The 15372-nt window shown below is 54.4% G+C and overlaps 1 protein-coding gene across 2 annotated transcripts; it reads right to left on the bottom strand.

The window, feature by feature from the left end:
* Nucleotides 1-6217: 6217 nt before the first annotated feature.
* Nucleotides 6218-11904, bottom strand: LOC132243837 (uncharacterized). Of its 2 annotated transcripts, none has more exons than XM_059714319.1 (3): nucleotides 9861-11904; nucleotides 9634-9676; nucleotides 6218-9185 (listed from the first exon to the last, which is right to left on the bottom strand). In XM_059714319.1, the coding sequence occupies exon 3, from the start codon at nucleotides 9131-9133 to the stop codon at nucleotides 6329-6331; it is 2805 nt and encodes a 934-aa protein (XP_059570302.1). In that variant the 5' UTR covers nucleotides 9134-9185; nucleotides 9634-9676; nucleotides 9861-11904; the 3' UTR covers nucleotides 6218-6328. The 2 variants fall into 2 exon arrangements, with proteins under 2 accessions (XP_059570302.1, XP_059570301.1); XM_059714318.1 differs by having other exon boundaries at nucleotides 9634-9679; nucleotides 9861-11903.
* Between the last annotated feature and the right edge of the window lie 3468 nt (nucleotides 11905-15372).

The following is a 15372-nucleotide window of genomic DNA, read 5'->3' as shown; positions in this document are numbered from 1 at the left end:
ATGGCTCGGAGAAAAGCAGCCTGCACTGCTGAGCCCCCACGGCCAGGGGACATAACAGGCTGCGTGGGGCTGTGCAGGGCCCACCTTCCTGTCCTGCAGGGCCTGTTAAAAAATTAGGGGACGGTGGCATTGACACCTACACAGTCAGATGGGTCACTAACTGGCTGGGGGGCCGCACCCAGAGAGGTGGTGGACGGGTCCTATTCAGCCTGGTGAGATGTGGGCAGTGAGGTCCCGCAGGGCTCGGTCCTCAGACATCTTCATCAGCGACTTGGATGAGGGGGTAAAAAGCACCCTGTTCAAATTTGCCGATGACACTAAGATGTGGGGGGAAGTGGGCACGCTACAAGGGGGGAATAGACTGCAATTGGACCTAGACAGCTTACAGGGGTGGGCGGCTGAGAACAGGATGGGTTTCAACACTGACAAGTGCAAGGTGCTGCACCTGGGGAGGAAGAACCAGCAGCAGACCTACAGGCTGGGGAACTTGCTTCTCATCAGCACAGAGGCAGAAAAGGATCTGGGAGTCATTATTGAAGCCAAACTGAACATGGGCCGACAGTGTTGGGACGCGGTCAGGAAGGCCAACCACACCTTGTCATGCATCCACAGATGCATCTTGAGCAGGTCCAAGGAGGTGATCCTCCCCCTCTATGCGGCACTGGTCAGCCGCCAGCTGGAGTACTGCGTCCAGTCCTGGGCGCCGCACTTCAGGAGCGATGTGGACAGCATGGAGAGGGTCCAGAGGAAGCCACCCGCATGATCAGGGGGCAGCAGGGCAGGCCCTACGAGGAGAGGCTACAGGACCTGAACCTGTTCAGCCTCCACAAGAGAAGGCTGAGGGGATCTAGTGGCCATTTACAAACTAGTCAGAGGGGACCAGCAGGCACTGGGGGAGTCGCTGTTCCCCAAGCACTACCGGGCATGACTAGAAATAGCGGTCACAAGCTAGCAGAGGGTAGATTCGGACTAGACATCAGGAGGCGCTACTTCACTGTCAGGGCGGCTAGGATCTGGAACCAACTTCCAAGAGAAGCGGTGCTGACTCCTACCCTGGGGGTCTTCAAGAGGGGGTTGGATGAACACCTTGCCGGGGTCGTGTGACCCCAGCGCTCTTTCCTGCCATGGCAGGGGGTCGGACTTGATGATCTGCTTAGGTCCCTTCCAACCCTGCCAACTATGAAACTGTGAAACTATAAGTCAGCGTCGATAGTTGGTGGGCTGGTGTCCCTCTGATGTCCGTCTAAGAGCCCATTAGGAGACTTATCTTGACCCCTGTTCAGGATCACCGAAGCAAAAAACTCATTGAATAGCTCAGCCTTGTCCCCGCTCCCTGTCACTAATTGCTCCTTTTTGCTCAGAAGGGGTCCTATACTGCCCTGCATCTTCCTTTTACTCCCTACATACCTAAAAAAAAGGCTTTTTGTTGTATTTATTTTGTGTTGCCAGCCTCAGCTTTGTAGTTGCTTTAGCTTTTCTAACTGCTTCCCTGCAAGTGCGGGCCAAGTAGGTATACTCCTCCTTGGTAGCTTCCCCCTGTTTCTACCACCTATATGCCTTCTTTTTTGCCCTTAGGCTCCCCTGGATTTCCCTGTTGTGCCAAGGAAGTTTTTTGGCTCCTATCCCCCTTTTCCCTCATACTGGGATCATCTCGCTCTGCGCCTGAAGGATCGCCTCCTTTATTTAGGAACGACCACCCTTCCTGGACTCCCATCTTCCAGTGCTCCTATCCTGCAGTGCATCATTGACTACACTCCTGAGCACACTGAAGTTAGCCTTCCTAAAATCAAGCACTTCCACCCTACTAGTTATCTTACCCACCCTGTGCCAGATGGTGAATTCGATTGATTGGTGGTCACTGTCCCCAAGGTGACCACGAATCTGCAGTTCCCCTACCAGGTCATCCCCTGTAGCCAACACCAAGTCCAGTAAGGCATTTCTGCTAGTGGGACAGTATACCTCCTGCATTAGGTGAAGGTCCTGCATGCAGGTTAACAACCTATGCGAATGGTTGGATTTGGCTGACTGCTCCTCCCAGCACATGTCAGGGTAGTTTAGGTCCCCCATGACACCATGTCCCTAGACCGTATGGTTTCTGAAAGATGCCTCAGGAATTGCAAGTCTATCTTTTTCCTCTTGATGTGGTGGTCTGTAGCAGGCCCCCACCTCCCACCAATCCCCTTTCCCCACAATCTCCATGTATCTCCGTGTATCCTAACCCATAATGCCTGGACATTAGGAAGAACTTCTTCACAGTTCGAGTGGCCAAGGTCTGGAACGGGCTCCCAAGGGAGGTGGTGCTCTCCCCTACCCTGGGGGTCTTCAAGAGGAGGTTGGATGAGCATCTAGCTGGGGTCATCTAGACCCAGCACTCTTTCCTGCCTATGCAGGATGATCTATTGAGGTCCCTTCCGACCCTAACATCTATGAATCTATGAATCAACTTTCTCCTCCTCTGATCCCATTTTGATTAGGGTAGATGTATAATGCTCCTTTACATAGAGACCAACCCCTCCCCCTTTCCTCCCTACTCTGTCCCTTCTGTACAACCTGTAGCACTCAATTTGTACCGCCCAGCCATGGGTAGGGTCCCACCAGGTTTCCATTAGCCCCACTTAATCGAAGTTATTATCTGCAAGCGGTAGTGCGAGGACTTCCTGCTTGTTCCCCATGCTCCAGGCTTTAGTACAAAGGCACTGGAGCCCTCCGAATGGTGCCTTTGGTGCCCCCACCCCCTTCTGATGCCCAAAGGGCCCCTTGGTACTTACCTGCGGTGTACTGCTGCATGTCTCGTTGTTGTAGCTTCTAGACTCTCTCCATCTCCTGCCTCCACATCCCCTGTTGTACTTAAGTGTTCAAAGGGCTGGATCCACTAGTATTAAATACACACATACGAATGCCTGCATTTGCAAAAGGTCTAGAGAATTATGATTCTTTCTACCATAGATTCCCGTGGTTTGCTGGTTTCCTCCATCTCCTTTGTCCTGCTCCATGTGTCAGGCTGCTCTTAAACCTCCCTCAAAGGCATTGGGTACTGGTTGCAGCCACGGGTGGGGATGGTGACGAGGCTGTGCCAATGTACACATTATTGCAGTTGCCTAAATAGCTCTGCAGTAAACTTCTCAATGTCTACATGTGCAGTGCTATTAGGAAGGAGTAAACTAATTAACTCTACAGCAGGATAGCGTTTGTAAATACAAATACTATCTTACGGTGAAGTTTTTCACTCCACAGCAACCCACATGTAGATGCCGATAGGGCTAGCTGGGGCATGAGTTTGGGGTTTCAATATGGCTGGCTAGCCCCACACTGTAGCACCCTTGTGCCCCAGCCAGCCCCTCCACAACACACTGGACTAGATTGGAGCAGCCCTTGGAGAAGCCATGCCAGCAGGGGCAGCTTCAGCCTGGCTCAACGTGCTGCAGTCCCCAGTGCATGTTCAAATGGTGTGTCCAGATGCAATAAATGCTGGTGCAACATGTGCTGGAATGTATTGCTTTGACATGTAGATGTGTCCAATTATCACAAAGAAAGAGCTGTTATTTTCCCTTCCTTCTGCCTTTCAAAATAAAGGTGCATCTTATATCCCAGGGCATGGGGTTTGCAAGAAGATATGGTAAGTTCCAAGCTGGTTTCTCTGTACATGAAGGTCATTGTGCGAATAATAGCACCCCCACCCCCGTCCCCTGCCACTCACGTTGTCTCAGATTCTCTCTGCCACGTGTGGGTACCTCTCACCCAGGCAAGGGTTTGAGATGACAGGAAAGCTATAGATAGTAAAGGAATTCAGGCCTTGTCAAGAAAGGCGATTGCAACATGGGTGGAGGTTGGACCGGCTCACAAGGACAAAACCACAGCAGTGCAGGCTTTAGCATGAGCTGCAAAACCCCAATAGAGACATGCCCCAGCTGGTAACCTGTAGCAGCACTACACAATGTTTTTCTAGCTCTAGCTTAAAGCCTTCCTTCACATGTGCTTGTATGAACCCAGGTGTAGAAATGACTGACAGTGAAGTATTGGAGGCACATCAAGATGCTTAAGGTGGCTAGATTTTGTGTTATGAATCTGAAATTAGCTGCGTACATTTAACGATAATGACTACAGAACTAATGATGCAAGATCTTTGTGCTATTTTGACTATTTTTCATCCAGTTTCTTGTGTTGCTTTTTAAACTTTATATATAATCCAGCAAATTATTATTGCTAAAATCACATGTAATCTAGTGCACATTCCAGGAATTATATCCTTTTACTTTGATCTTAAATGAAATATTATAGCGCATATTAGTGCAGCATCTAGTTTCTCTTTAAATGGAAAAAAATGTGTTGTGCTCTGTATGACTATGCTGTGTGGCTGTGCTCCCCACTTTTCCTAAATCCTAGTTCCCCCCATGACCACAGTGCACATTTTCCCCAGTTAAAGACAAACTAGAAGCTTTACTAATATGCTAGGGGCCAGCGATACAGTATTCACTCTAAGATCAAAGCAAAAATGCATACAACTAGTGGGATGTATATTTATTTGCTATATTATATATAAAGGTTAAAAACCACAACAAGCTAGGCAAGAGTCAAAAAAATATAGTGTCACTAGTCTTGTAATCACTGTAATTAAATGTGCGTCTCATTCAGATTCACAAAACAAAAGCTAGCCTTCTTGCGTGTGTCGGCAGTGCCTCCAATACTTCACTGTCAATTATTTCCACACCTGAGTTCATCTGAACACCCATGAGTGCAGGTTTTTAGCTAGAGATGAAAATATGCTGCAGGTTTTAAGATAAATGGGTAATTAAACAGTTAACTGTGTGGTACCTGTAATGTATAGAGGGGACCACAGGGTCCAAAAGCCTTGCTAAAGTCAAGGTCTATCACATCTATGACTCTCCCCACATCCAGAGCCTGTCACCTTATCATGGAAGGAATCACGTTGGTCAAGCATGATTTGCCCTTGGGGAATCCATGCCGGCTACCTGCGATCACCTTGTTATCCTCTTCACACTCCCTACCCTGCTTTCCTAAATATCATTCCCATTTACACTTACCTGGCACCAACTGAGATTCAGTTAATTACAATATTTTACAATTTCCCATCGTTTCACAGTAAGTTAGCTACTTGTTGGCGGAAATTAGCATAAGTATCAAATGTGCTCTCAATTCAAGTCTCTCTCCTCCCTCTTCAAACAAATGCATCCTTCAAATACTTGACCGTTACTTTCCTGAAGAATGAATGCCTTGAACCTAAAGCTGGTCTAAATCAATCCCAACCATGCAGGCAGTCCAACAGAAGATATCCCTCATGGAAATCCCTGCCCCTTAACAGTGATCTGCCTATTCCATTGACCAAGTATTTCATGTGGTGGTCCAGCACCCCCTTGTGTCCCTTCAGCTAAAGCACTTTCACCAGCAGATATCGGGGCATTGAAGATCCCCCCGTGCTACTTCAAATATAGGGATATTGATGCTACCAGGTGAAGGACAGACCCTTATCAGCCCCTTCTTGCTAGAGTAGACCTACACACACTCACACACACACACACAAACACACACACACAACTCACCCCTGTCCCCCACATCCCCCCAGCACTGTTATTTTCACCCCAGATCCACGATGGCAGGAGATGGTGAAAAAGATTTCCATAAATCTAGAAGAGATACATTAGTCCGGTTCTGATACACAGAGTGTGGCATTTCCTGGGTCACTCACTCTTGAAGAAAGAGGTCCTCTGATCTTCAAAATGGCTAAAGAGCTGTGAAATAGGAGAAGAAATTGAAGTTGCAGAGAACAAATTTCCCCCTAAGAAAGGTTAGTTTCATCAGTCAGGAGCATTAAGGAGAGAGAAACGTTAGCACCTTACACCTGTGAAGTGAAGAACAATGGGCCATTGATTCCTTCAGTAATAAAGCAAGGTAGAGTTGCACCTTTATAAACTAATTAAATAAGACAAATATGCACAGAGAGCATAAGCTTTCCAAATATATATACAGACAGACAGACAGAGCACAAGCCTCTTTCCATCTTATTTCGTCTAGAACCTGCCGTCTGACTGACTTCAGGCTCTCATGGCTCGGCACCTCTTCCCTTTCTCTGCACCCTTCATGATTTCACAGAAATCAGCACCCACGAAAGCAGTGAATCCCCTGTCTGACCTCATCCATGGGGAAATGGGCGCAAGAAAAACACCTGGAGCACATTCATCAAGAACAACCTTTACTAAGAGAGACAGTGCCCTAGAAGAAGACGACCAGGAGGGTGAGCACCTGCCCGAGCCCAGGGAGAAGGTGGATTCCTGGGTGTCCCTCCCCGCAGGCAGGTGGGGACTGGGAGGTATCAATGGGGCGCCACCTTGGAGGCCTGATGGCGCAAGGGAGGCTTTGTGAGCCTGACGTTGGGGACCTTGTTCCGTGGATCCCGGGACAGCCGGGCCCTCATGGTGAGGCAGAGCTTGGAGAAGGTGCGCTGGAGGCACCTCAGGAAGCGGCGGCACAAAGGGACCTTTTCTCTGGGCACCGATGAGGTCCTGGTCTGGCGTTTCCTTTCTTTGGTGGCCAGGAGAGAAGTGGCTCCGTCCATCTGCTGGGGGAAGTCTGCGGTGCTGGTGCCGACAGAGACAGTTTGGGGCTGTTCATGGGAAGCTCTCCTCAGCCTCCTGTCCTGCCTCTGGCTCCCTCTCTCCAGGGGCTTCTGGTCCAGATTGGAAGGACGCAAGGGGTCCCCTGGAGATGAGCGCTGAGGCTCTTCAAGGGGTCCCTGGCAGCCGCCAGGGCCCAAAGAGCCACCTGGCTTCCTCCCCTGCTTCTTGCTACACGTTTGATAGACCCCATCCGGGGCTTGGGATGTGCGGAGCCAGACGTTCGTGGCATTGTCCCCCCCCTGCTCAGATGTCCCTGCCTTCGCCTGACCCTTCACCCCCTTCCGTGTCCCCCGGGAGCCCCCTGTGGGCGGCCCCTCCTGAGCTGGCCCGCCGGGGGCATCTAGCCTGTAGCTCAGGCTCATCTTGTGGGCGCGGACCTGGCCTTGAGCCTGGACATCCAGCTGGGTGGAGAAGGCAGCTGGCACAGGGGCCTGGTGGGGGCAAATGGCACTGACACCCTGGGGGCACTGCTTCTTCAGCAGGTCAGCAACGAACTGGAGCTGCAGGTCATGAGCGCTGAGGGAGGTCAGGATGGAGGCCAGGAGCTGCGCCAGGTCAGGGGGCTCTACGTGGTCTGGCCTGGGTCCAGGCCTGGCTGCCCCCACAGGGCACTTCTTGGTCCCTCCCTCCTTCCACGGCCAAGGGCCTGGCCCTGCACCCCTTCCCCTCTCCCTGGGGAGCCTGTCGGTGTCTCCAGGGGTGCCGGCTAGGCTTTTTCTTGCCACAGCCCTCGTGCTGCTAGCATGGGTTGCTTTTCCCTGCTGGGGCTGGCTGGAGCCAGGGGGTCTCCCCTGACTGGGTCCCATCCTGCTTCCCCCACCAGGCTTGTGGATTGGCTCTGGGGGCAGCACTGAGGCTGGTCGGTGCCTCCACGCAGGCATGGAGATCTGGGATAATGGGACATCGGTCCCCGGGGATATCTCTGAGCCTGGGGACAGCTGGGAGACCAGTTGATCCCGTTCCCAGCTGGTCTCAAGGCTGCGCTGCTGGAGGCCCCTTCCTGCACCAGCCATGGAGCTTGTTGAGGCCTTGGGGCTTCTTGCCATGACCCTTGTGATCTTCTGGAGCAGCCCCTGAAGCTCCTTCAGGCTGCAGCTGGCACCAAGCTGCCCAGTGTCTCCCAGCCAGACCGCACGGGCTGGCTTTCCCTCCAGGCCACAGACGTAGGGGAGGTCAGGCGCCTGCCCACCAGCCTGATGCAGCTCTCGGCTCCCAGCTGCCACTGGCTGCCCGCTGGGTGCCCCCCTCTGCCCTCTGGGGTGCCAGGCAGGGGGCAGCTGGGTGCCTTTCCTGGGCTGCTCCAGGCTCCACCGCTCCCTTCCTCCATGGCGGCCTCTCACTGGGGTGGGAAGGAGGCATCTGGTGCTGCTTGTTGCATCTTCGTTGGTGGTGCCCCATGGGTGGGACATGTCCTTCTTTTCTGGGTCAGTCTCTGCCCCTGAAGGCATTAGGCAAGAAGCCGGGCCTGGCTCCTCGGTCACCTCCTGCAGCTGCTTCCCCACCAGGTGCCGCTCCGACACCTCCTGGGAAGCACAAACATCCTCAGATGGGTCTGGGACCTTGGTGCTGACTTCCCCTGGCAACACGGTGGTGTCTGCAGGATCCTGCTTGCCCGCAGGCTCTGGGGCCAGGAGGTGCAGCTTCCACTGCAGGCTGGTGCACCCCAGTGGCCTGCAGGGGTTCGGGGGGTGGTGGCGGTGCTCTGGGCCCTTCTCTGGCTCAGCCGCACTGCAAGGCTTTCCCCGAGGATGGCCCTGGGCGGCTGAGGGAGTCTCTTTCCCACACAGAGCCATCCCCTGGGACCCGCGGGCCAGTGGAGGCTGTGTCTCCGGGCTCCCCTGCTGGAAAGAAGGCTGCAGACTGGCGTCAGCATGGGGCGTGGGCTGGCTCAGGGCAGCCTCAGGGAGGCTCATGAGCCTCGGGGCCAGGCAGAGCAACGGCTTTGGGAGGCAGACACAGGGCTCCTGGCTGTCCAATCGCGGAGGCCGCATGGCTTTAACCTGTGGCTCCTCTGTCTTCACAGCCTCGGCCTCCTCACACTGTGGCGGCTCCTCAGGCAGGGCGGGCAGCGGGTGCGAGACCCGCAGGGCTGCGCGGGAATCCCAAGGGGTGCGGGAGATGCTCTTCCGGAGCCGGTGTCTCTCAGCGTACGTGGGACGGGGGCACCGGAGCGGCACTGGGGGGATCAGACGGGCCAGTGACTTGGCATCCGGGCTGGGGAGGCCCAGCTGGCGCTGCAGCTCCAGGCACCGGATGTGTAAGTCCAGATGCTCGGCAACTGCCGGCTCCAGCACTGGCACAGGCATGGGCTGACTCTGACACCCATCTGCCTGTCCTGGTGGGGACTTAGGGGGTGCCAGACTGGGCTGGGGAGAGCCACGCCATCTTCCTCCAAAAGCACAAAGGTCTCCCTTAGGCAGGTCAACAGCAACGGCCCCGTAGGCATCCTCCACGGCAGCATGGCTGGGAGGTTGCATGAAGGCAGCATCAGGGTCCTCCATTTCCTCGGGCTCCTCGGAGATCCAGGATGGTGCAGGACATGCAGGTCTGGGCCTGTGGCAGAGAGGAGACGGGGGGCAGAGATGAGATGCGGGGCAGGGCACGTCCCCTCCGCCCCGCCCCACACGGTCCAGACCCTGGGGGACGTGGGGCAGGGCCGTGTCCTCCCAAAGACCGCAGAAAACATGGCTTCCAGGTCCGCCCTGGGAACAGGCCTCAGGGCCCCTCAGAGACACCCCGCACCTTCCCCACTCAGCTCTTACGGGTTCAGATCTCTTATCAGGTGCCAGGTCATGTGCTGGAGCCTCCTCTCCACCAGCTGCAGTGTGCGCTCGAGGCTGAGCCTGTGCCCAGGCATGGGGCATCTGCAGGACAAAGAGGAGGGCATCTCCTATGGCTGCATTGCCCCCTCCCCTCCTCCCTTTCCTGAGCCAGCCCCATTCCTGGCAGAAAGGGGTCTCTCAGGCCCCGGGAGGCTGCAGGGGCACGGGGTGGTGCTTACTGTGTGCACTGGCGTGGTGGTGTCTCCTCCACGTGTCCCCAAGCTGCTGTAAGGGAGAGAGGAAGGAGCTGGCGTGGGCCTGGGGAGACTCTGCCCCTCCCCAGCCGGCACCCCCAGCCTGTGAGCGGGGCCCTGGCTGCTCCTCCGTGGCTCCCGTGGGCTGGGAGGAGGCAGGGGGCCGTGCTCTTTCCTGCCCCTGCCCCAGGCCAGGGCCCGAGGCTACTCACCTCCCAGCTTGGCTCTTCCCAGTATCTGCCTCGGCCTCCAACGAATGCTCTGCACACACAGAGAGCATCGGGCTAGAGGGCAGCTCCCTGGACCCCGCAGGGCCGGAGAACTGGTGCCCGCCCGGCAGGTCCCACCATCCCCACGGGGACCCTGAGCAGAGGGACAAGACCCTCTAGCCAGGAGCCTGTCGTCCCAGCAGGAGCATTAGCACAGCCCTGTCACCATCCCCGGCCTCAGTTGCAGCCGACACCCAACGCCTCTAAAAACAGTTTTTGTTTTGTTTAGTTCAGGTTTTATTAAAAGAAATGTTTCATGTCCCAAGCCAAACCAGCCGAATCGAGTCTAAATTCATGAGTCAGTCCAAACCATAAGTGGCCCTACAACTGGCAAACGTCCTCCACCCCTGCCAGGGGCTTCAGATATTTCCAAAGTCTTTTGGCGGGCATCCTACATGTAGGCACAAGCCCAGAGACTTGGTGTTAAGATGCCCCCAAGTTTCGCCTGCCCTCAGTCATACATACGGCCGCAGATGCAAGCTAGGGAGGAGCCTCCCATTTCCATAAAAGTGGGCTTGAAGCCCCAACACCGAGGCGGGTACTAAACCATGCCAGGGGAACAGTTATCCCCAAGAACGCTCAAGGAAACTGCCTTAATTGACCCAGATCCAGGGTGTTTCCCCTGCCTCTAAAAGAGGGTTAAGAACATCCTGACACATGGAGCAGAAAGGAGAGGAGGAGCCAACCAGCAAAGCCCAGAAGCCTCCTCCCCTCTGCCCCCCCCCAACCTACCTGCAAATCCAAAAGCCAAAAGGCTACTTGGGTTCCCAGTATAACCAGGATGAATTCAATGAGAAAATCCATACTGGTAAGTTGCCAGGGTGGTGGAGCAGAAGATACAACAACCTCCCTCCTCCACCTCTTTCTTGGCAACTGCCCACCTGAGGGTCCCTGGGCCCTAGGAGGTAGTCAGGGAGTGACATCATCGTGAGGTCAGAATGGGAGGGTCCTTGTGAGCTCATAAGGGGGCAACAGACCCTGCCTGGCTGCACTCAGGGCATGAACTACTCTGGGGGGAGCAAACCCATGGGGATGTAGCTGCAGAGAGGGAACATAGGCTTTTGATGCTGGGGTCCCCTAGCATTTTAGCCAAGCTGCTAGGATGAAACTTCCAGGAGTCCTGGATCCCAGAACTAGTGATCTATGGATGAAACCTAGGAGTCCTGGATCCGAACTACCAGCTCCTTCCTTCACGGCACCAAGCCATCTCCTCCACACTGAATTAAGCACAGAAGTGCTATATACTGGGTCAGACCACAGGTCTGTCTTGCCCAGTCTCTTGTGTCACACCATGGCAGACAGCACATGCTGGAAGGGAGAGTAAACTGTGTCTGACCAGGGCTAGCCATGGTTTCTCACTTGCAGCCTCCAGCATCTAAGGTGTAGGAAGCCCTGATTCAGAGGCCGTGCCCCTCACTCCTTCTTGAGATGCGGGGACCAGACCTGGGCACAGTCTTCAGTGTGTGGGGGCACCATGGATTTATAAAGGGGAAACCTGAGACTTTGTTTCATTTACAATTCTCTTCTTTAGCCATCGAGCTGGTATTTTTTAGCCAGCTGTCCACAATTACTCCCAGATCTCTTTCCTGTGTGGTACCAGCTCATGTAGAGCCCATAATAGGTAAAGCATGGGTTATTTTTGCCCATTTGCATCACTTTACACTTATCAATGCTGGATTTTTATCTGCCATTTCATTGCCCAGTCACTCAATCATGCAGGATCCTTCTGTAGTTCCTCGCAGTCCACCTGGGTCTTTCCCACCTGGAATCACTTTGTGTCATCTTGCCGCTACCCCCCTTTTCCTTAATGTTTCAGCTTGGAAATAGCCAGCTGCTCTCTGAGGCTTCAAAGGAAGGCCCCAAACCAAGAACTAACCACTGCATCAGATGCCAGGTTCTGCCTTTAAGGGGAATAAATATTTCTTTCTGGCCCCTACAGCCCCCAGCAACAACCAGCAGGTACCTGAGGCACAGGATGAACCCAGAAATTACAACCCCATGACACATGCATGCATAACAGTGTGCTCTATGAGCTAATTAAATGCGTGGCAGGGAGAAAGAGGAGAAAGGAAGGAAAATTGAGTGGCCAGGGGGTGGGGGGGGGGGGGGGGGGGGGAAATAGGCTGGGGGGAGGGGCTGCCCAGGCTGGGGAGACTCACGGAGATCTGGAAGCCAGAACGTGGCTTAGGTAGATCCACGCTAGAGGCCAGTGCTGACGCACCAAATTTTGATGCCTGGGACAAACCCCGCAGTGGCAGCCCGCCCTAGCCCCCTGCACAGATCGGGGGGGCACCCCCCCATGCTTGCAAGGAGTGTACGCAGCAGCAGAAGCCACCCTTTTCCCATCCCCATCTCCCCAGATAAGTCCCTCACGGCTCCGTCCTGTGCCCGCCCCAGCTGGGCAGTGCCTCTTGGCGTCCCCTTCGCTTCGGCACCCAGGGCGGTCGCCCCACTTGGCCCCGCCTTGCTACGGCACTGCTGGAGGCCACATCCTTGGAGCATGCCAATGTAATGAGGTGGAGATGCTGAGGCTGTACCGCTGTGCAGCGTAAGCAGGATGCCACGCAGTGCCTGGAATAAGGACATAAAACTGGGTCAGACCAATGATCCATCTAGCTTGGTATCCTGTCTTCGACACGGAGGCCTGATGTTCTCCTGGTGGGCCGAGACCCACAGCCCAACAAATAGGCTGGTCTGACAACGCCAGAGGGAGAACATTGACCTGAGTATCTCTACAGCAAGGCAGGGGCTGGACTCGATGACCTATAGAGCTCCCTTCCAGCCCGACTTCTCTATGATTTTCATGAGCTTCCTCTTCTTCAATACCCTTCCTAGCATCCACCTCATTGGGTCTGAGACACCAGAGGAAACATCTTTGACCTTCCTACTCTACAGCCAAGAATAGCTCTAGCTTCTCTGAATTTATCCAGTCCCCTGCTGAACCTAGTTGTGCTATCTCCACCACTTCCCATAACAATAAATGCCATCCGTCAATGTGTTGGGTCAAAAAAATCCTTTAGCTTGTTAGTTTTAAACCTACCACCTACGAATCTCAGCAGGTGCCCCCAAGGTCTAGTTCTGTAGGACTCAGTCAACAACGGTTCCCTGTTCATTTGGTCCATACCTCTATCCTACCCCCACTCAGCCTGCTGCTTTCCAAGGAGAAGGGTCTGAGCCTTTTTAGTCTCTCCTGGTATGGCAACAGCTCCAGGCCCCTAATCCTTTGGGCTGCCCTTCTCTGAACTTCTTCTAATTGTACAGCATCCTTTTTGGAGATGCAGGAACCTGAATGGCACAAGGTTTCAGATGTGGGAGTCCCACTGACATGTATAATAGCATAACAATGTTCTCTGGTTTGATTTCTATTCTTTTCTTAATGCTGCCCAATATATTATATTGGCTTTTTAGGGTCACTGCTGGATACGGGACTGATTTCCTTTCCCAGGGAGCACCAACCTCTGGTTTGGAAAGGAGAAAGTTAAGGAGAGAATAGGATAGGGGTCAACACAATCAGGAAGGGCTGGGACCAAAGGCACAGGCTGGCCTGGGTGTGCAGAGCTATTATCTGCAGCTGGTGGTAATGTCCTCAGTGAGAGACAGGCCTGGACGGACCCCTGGCTTGGCACTAGATCACAGCAAAGCAGGGCTGGAAGGGACCTCGCAAGGGTACATCTAGTCCAGCCCCCTGCTCAAGGCTGCATCATCCCTGCCTGGGGGTGGGGAGGAGGGTATTTGAGAGACAGTGCCCCTCATAATTTGAAGGGTTGCATTCATGGGTTTTAACGCTCTCAGTTTTGCACATTCCATCTCATAAGCCAGAATTTTAAGGATCCTGGGAGTCCATTTGTAGCCAGCACCCCCTCCCCCCGCCCATGGGCTTCGCTCTGGCCATGCTGCCCGCAGGGGAGGGGGAGGCAGGCTCCAAGCTCTGCTCTGCCCTGGCGCAGCAGCCACTGCCTCCCGCAGGCGGCCCCTGGGGCTAGGGCACTGCTGCGGGGGGCAAGGGCTGTGCACCTGGGTCCCTGGCCCTGTAGCCCTGACAGCTGTGGGCCCCCTCCAGCAGGCCTGTGGGGTAAGGGGCGCTGTGGATGGGGAGCGAGAGCACCAGCATTGACCAGGGCGCTGTGGGTGGGGAGTGACTGATTGGGGGGATTTTAATCAGAGAAGCTGAAATTTTTAAACAGAGGAAACCAGGATCCCTGTTCATCAGTCTCATCTCCCAGGCTCCTGATCATTCGTGACCCTGAGCTGGACTTTTTCCATCTCTCCACATCCTTCTTCAAGCGCAGGGCCCAAAACAGGACACAGGGCTCCAGGAGAGGCCTCATCAATGCGGTACAGAGCAGAGGGATCGATACAGGCCCTGCTACATGTTCAAATTAAAGCCAGATCAAAACCAGCCACAGAGTTGTTACATATCTTCAAGCGCTGACTTCATGGCTGGTCGATTCTTTTCACCACTAGACAGTCACAGTTATCGTGTGATCGTTACTTTGATCCTGTTGCCCGTCTAGACTTATGGCGCGATTCATCAGTTCATTATGTAACAATCACTTTGTCCTCGCAGCTGATCTCACCTCGCCCATGGCCACGGGGCCAGTTTAAATTTATTACGCAATTCATCAGGCACTCGCGCAATACACATAACGCGTCGCAAGCGCCTTCCCTGGACTTGATAGTGACTCTCCTGTTAATCCACCATGAGCTTTACAAGCAGAGTGACGCTGTTGGCCCCGAGTCAACTGAAGGTTAATTCTTAAGACTTGCAAAATGCTACCTAGCATCCTTTTGACCCCAATACCACCCCGTGCTGGCAGTAGCCAGAACCATCACCCCCCCCCCCCCCCCCCAGCACATCTGGGCCCCCATGGGAACAGGACATGAGGCAGCACCTGGGCACCACTGGTGGCACCCACCAGGCAGCAAGCTGTGCCTCAGCTGGCATTTGGAAGCTGTCTTTGCCTGGCTGCTAGGATGCAGCGGGTCCTTTAAGGGTAGAATGTTGGGGAGGCCAAGATTCCACCCTTGGAATCTGGCTGAGTGGAAAGTTCTAACTGGGTGGAGAGAGACCAGTGAGGATGTAGGTCATGCCACCAGAGGGCCAACTTAGCTACCAGGAGGTGGTGGGGAGGGAGATTGTGAGGTCAACATTCGAAGACAGGGGCGTACGCAAAGGCTGCTGGGTGTTGTAATCTCTGCTGGGGGGGAGGGGCTCCCCCACACATCTGGAGAACCCAGGTGTCCAGAGGCGGGCACTGCGGTGGGCAGCCGACACACAACAGCCCCTGACTGCCCACTTCAAGACACGTGGGTTCTCCCCGCCATCCAGGCCTAGGGGCCTCAGGGGCTCATGGGACAGAGGAGGCCTGGAAGTAGCCCCTCCTGCCCTCCCTATACACACCCTTAGTGTCTATGGTCATCCGTTAGGTAGAGGGGCAAGGGGGTGCCATGTTGG

Source organism: Alligator mississippiensis, chromosome 11 (genome assembly GCF_030867095.1).
Source record: "Alligator mississippiensis isolate rAllMis1 chromosome 11, rAllMis1, whole genome shotgun sequence".
NCBI lineage: Eukaryota > Metazoa > Chordata > Crocodylia > Alligatoridae > Alligator > Alligator mississippiensis.
Note: the sequence above shows the minus strand (reverse complement) of the source record. Positions and strands in the feature narration are given on the sequence as shown.

Coding starts and splice junctions, on each gene's coding strand:
- LOC132243837 (XM_059714319.1), bottom strand. CDS start 9,133: ATGGAGGACCCTGATGCTGCCTTCATGCAACCTCCCAGCCATGCTGCC.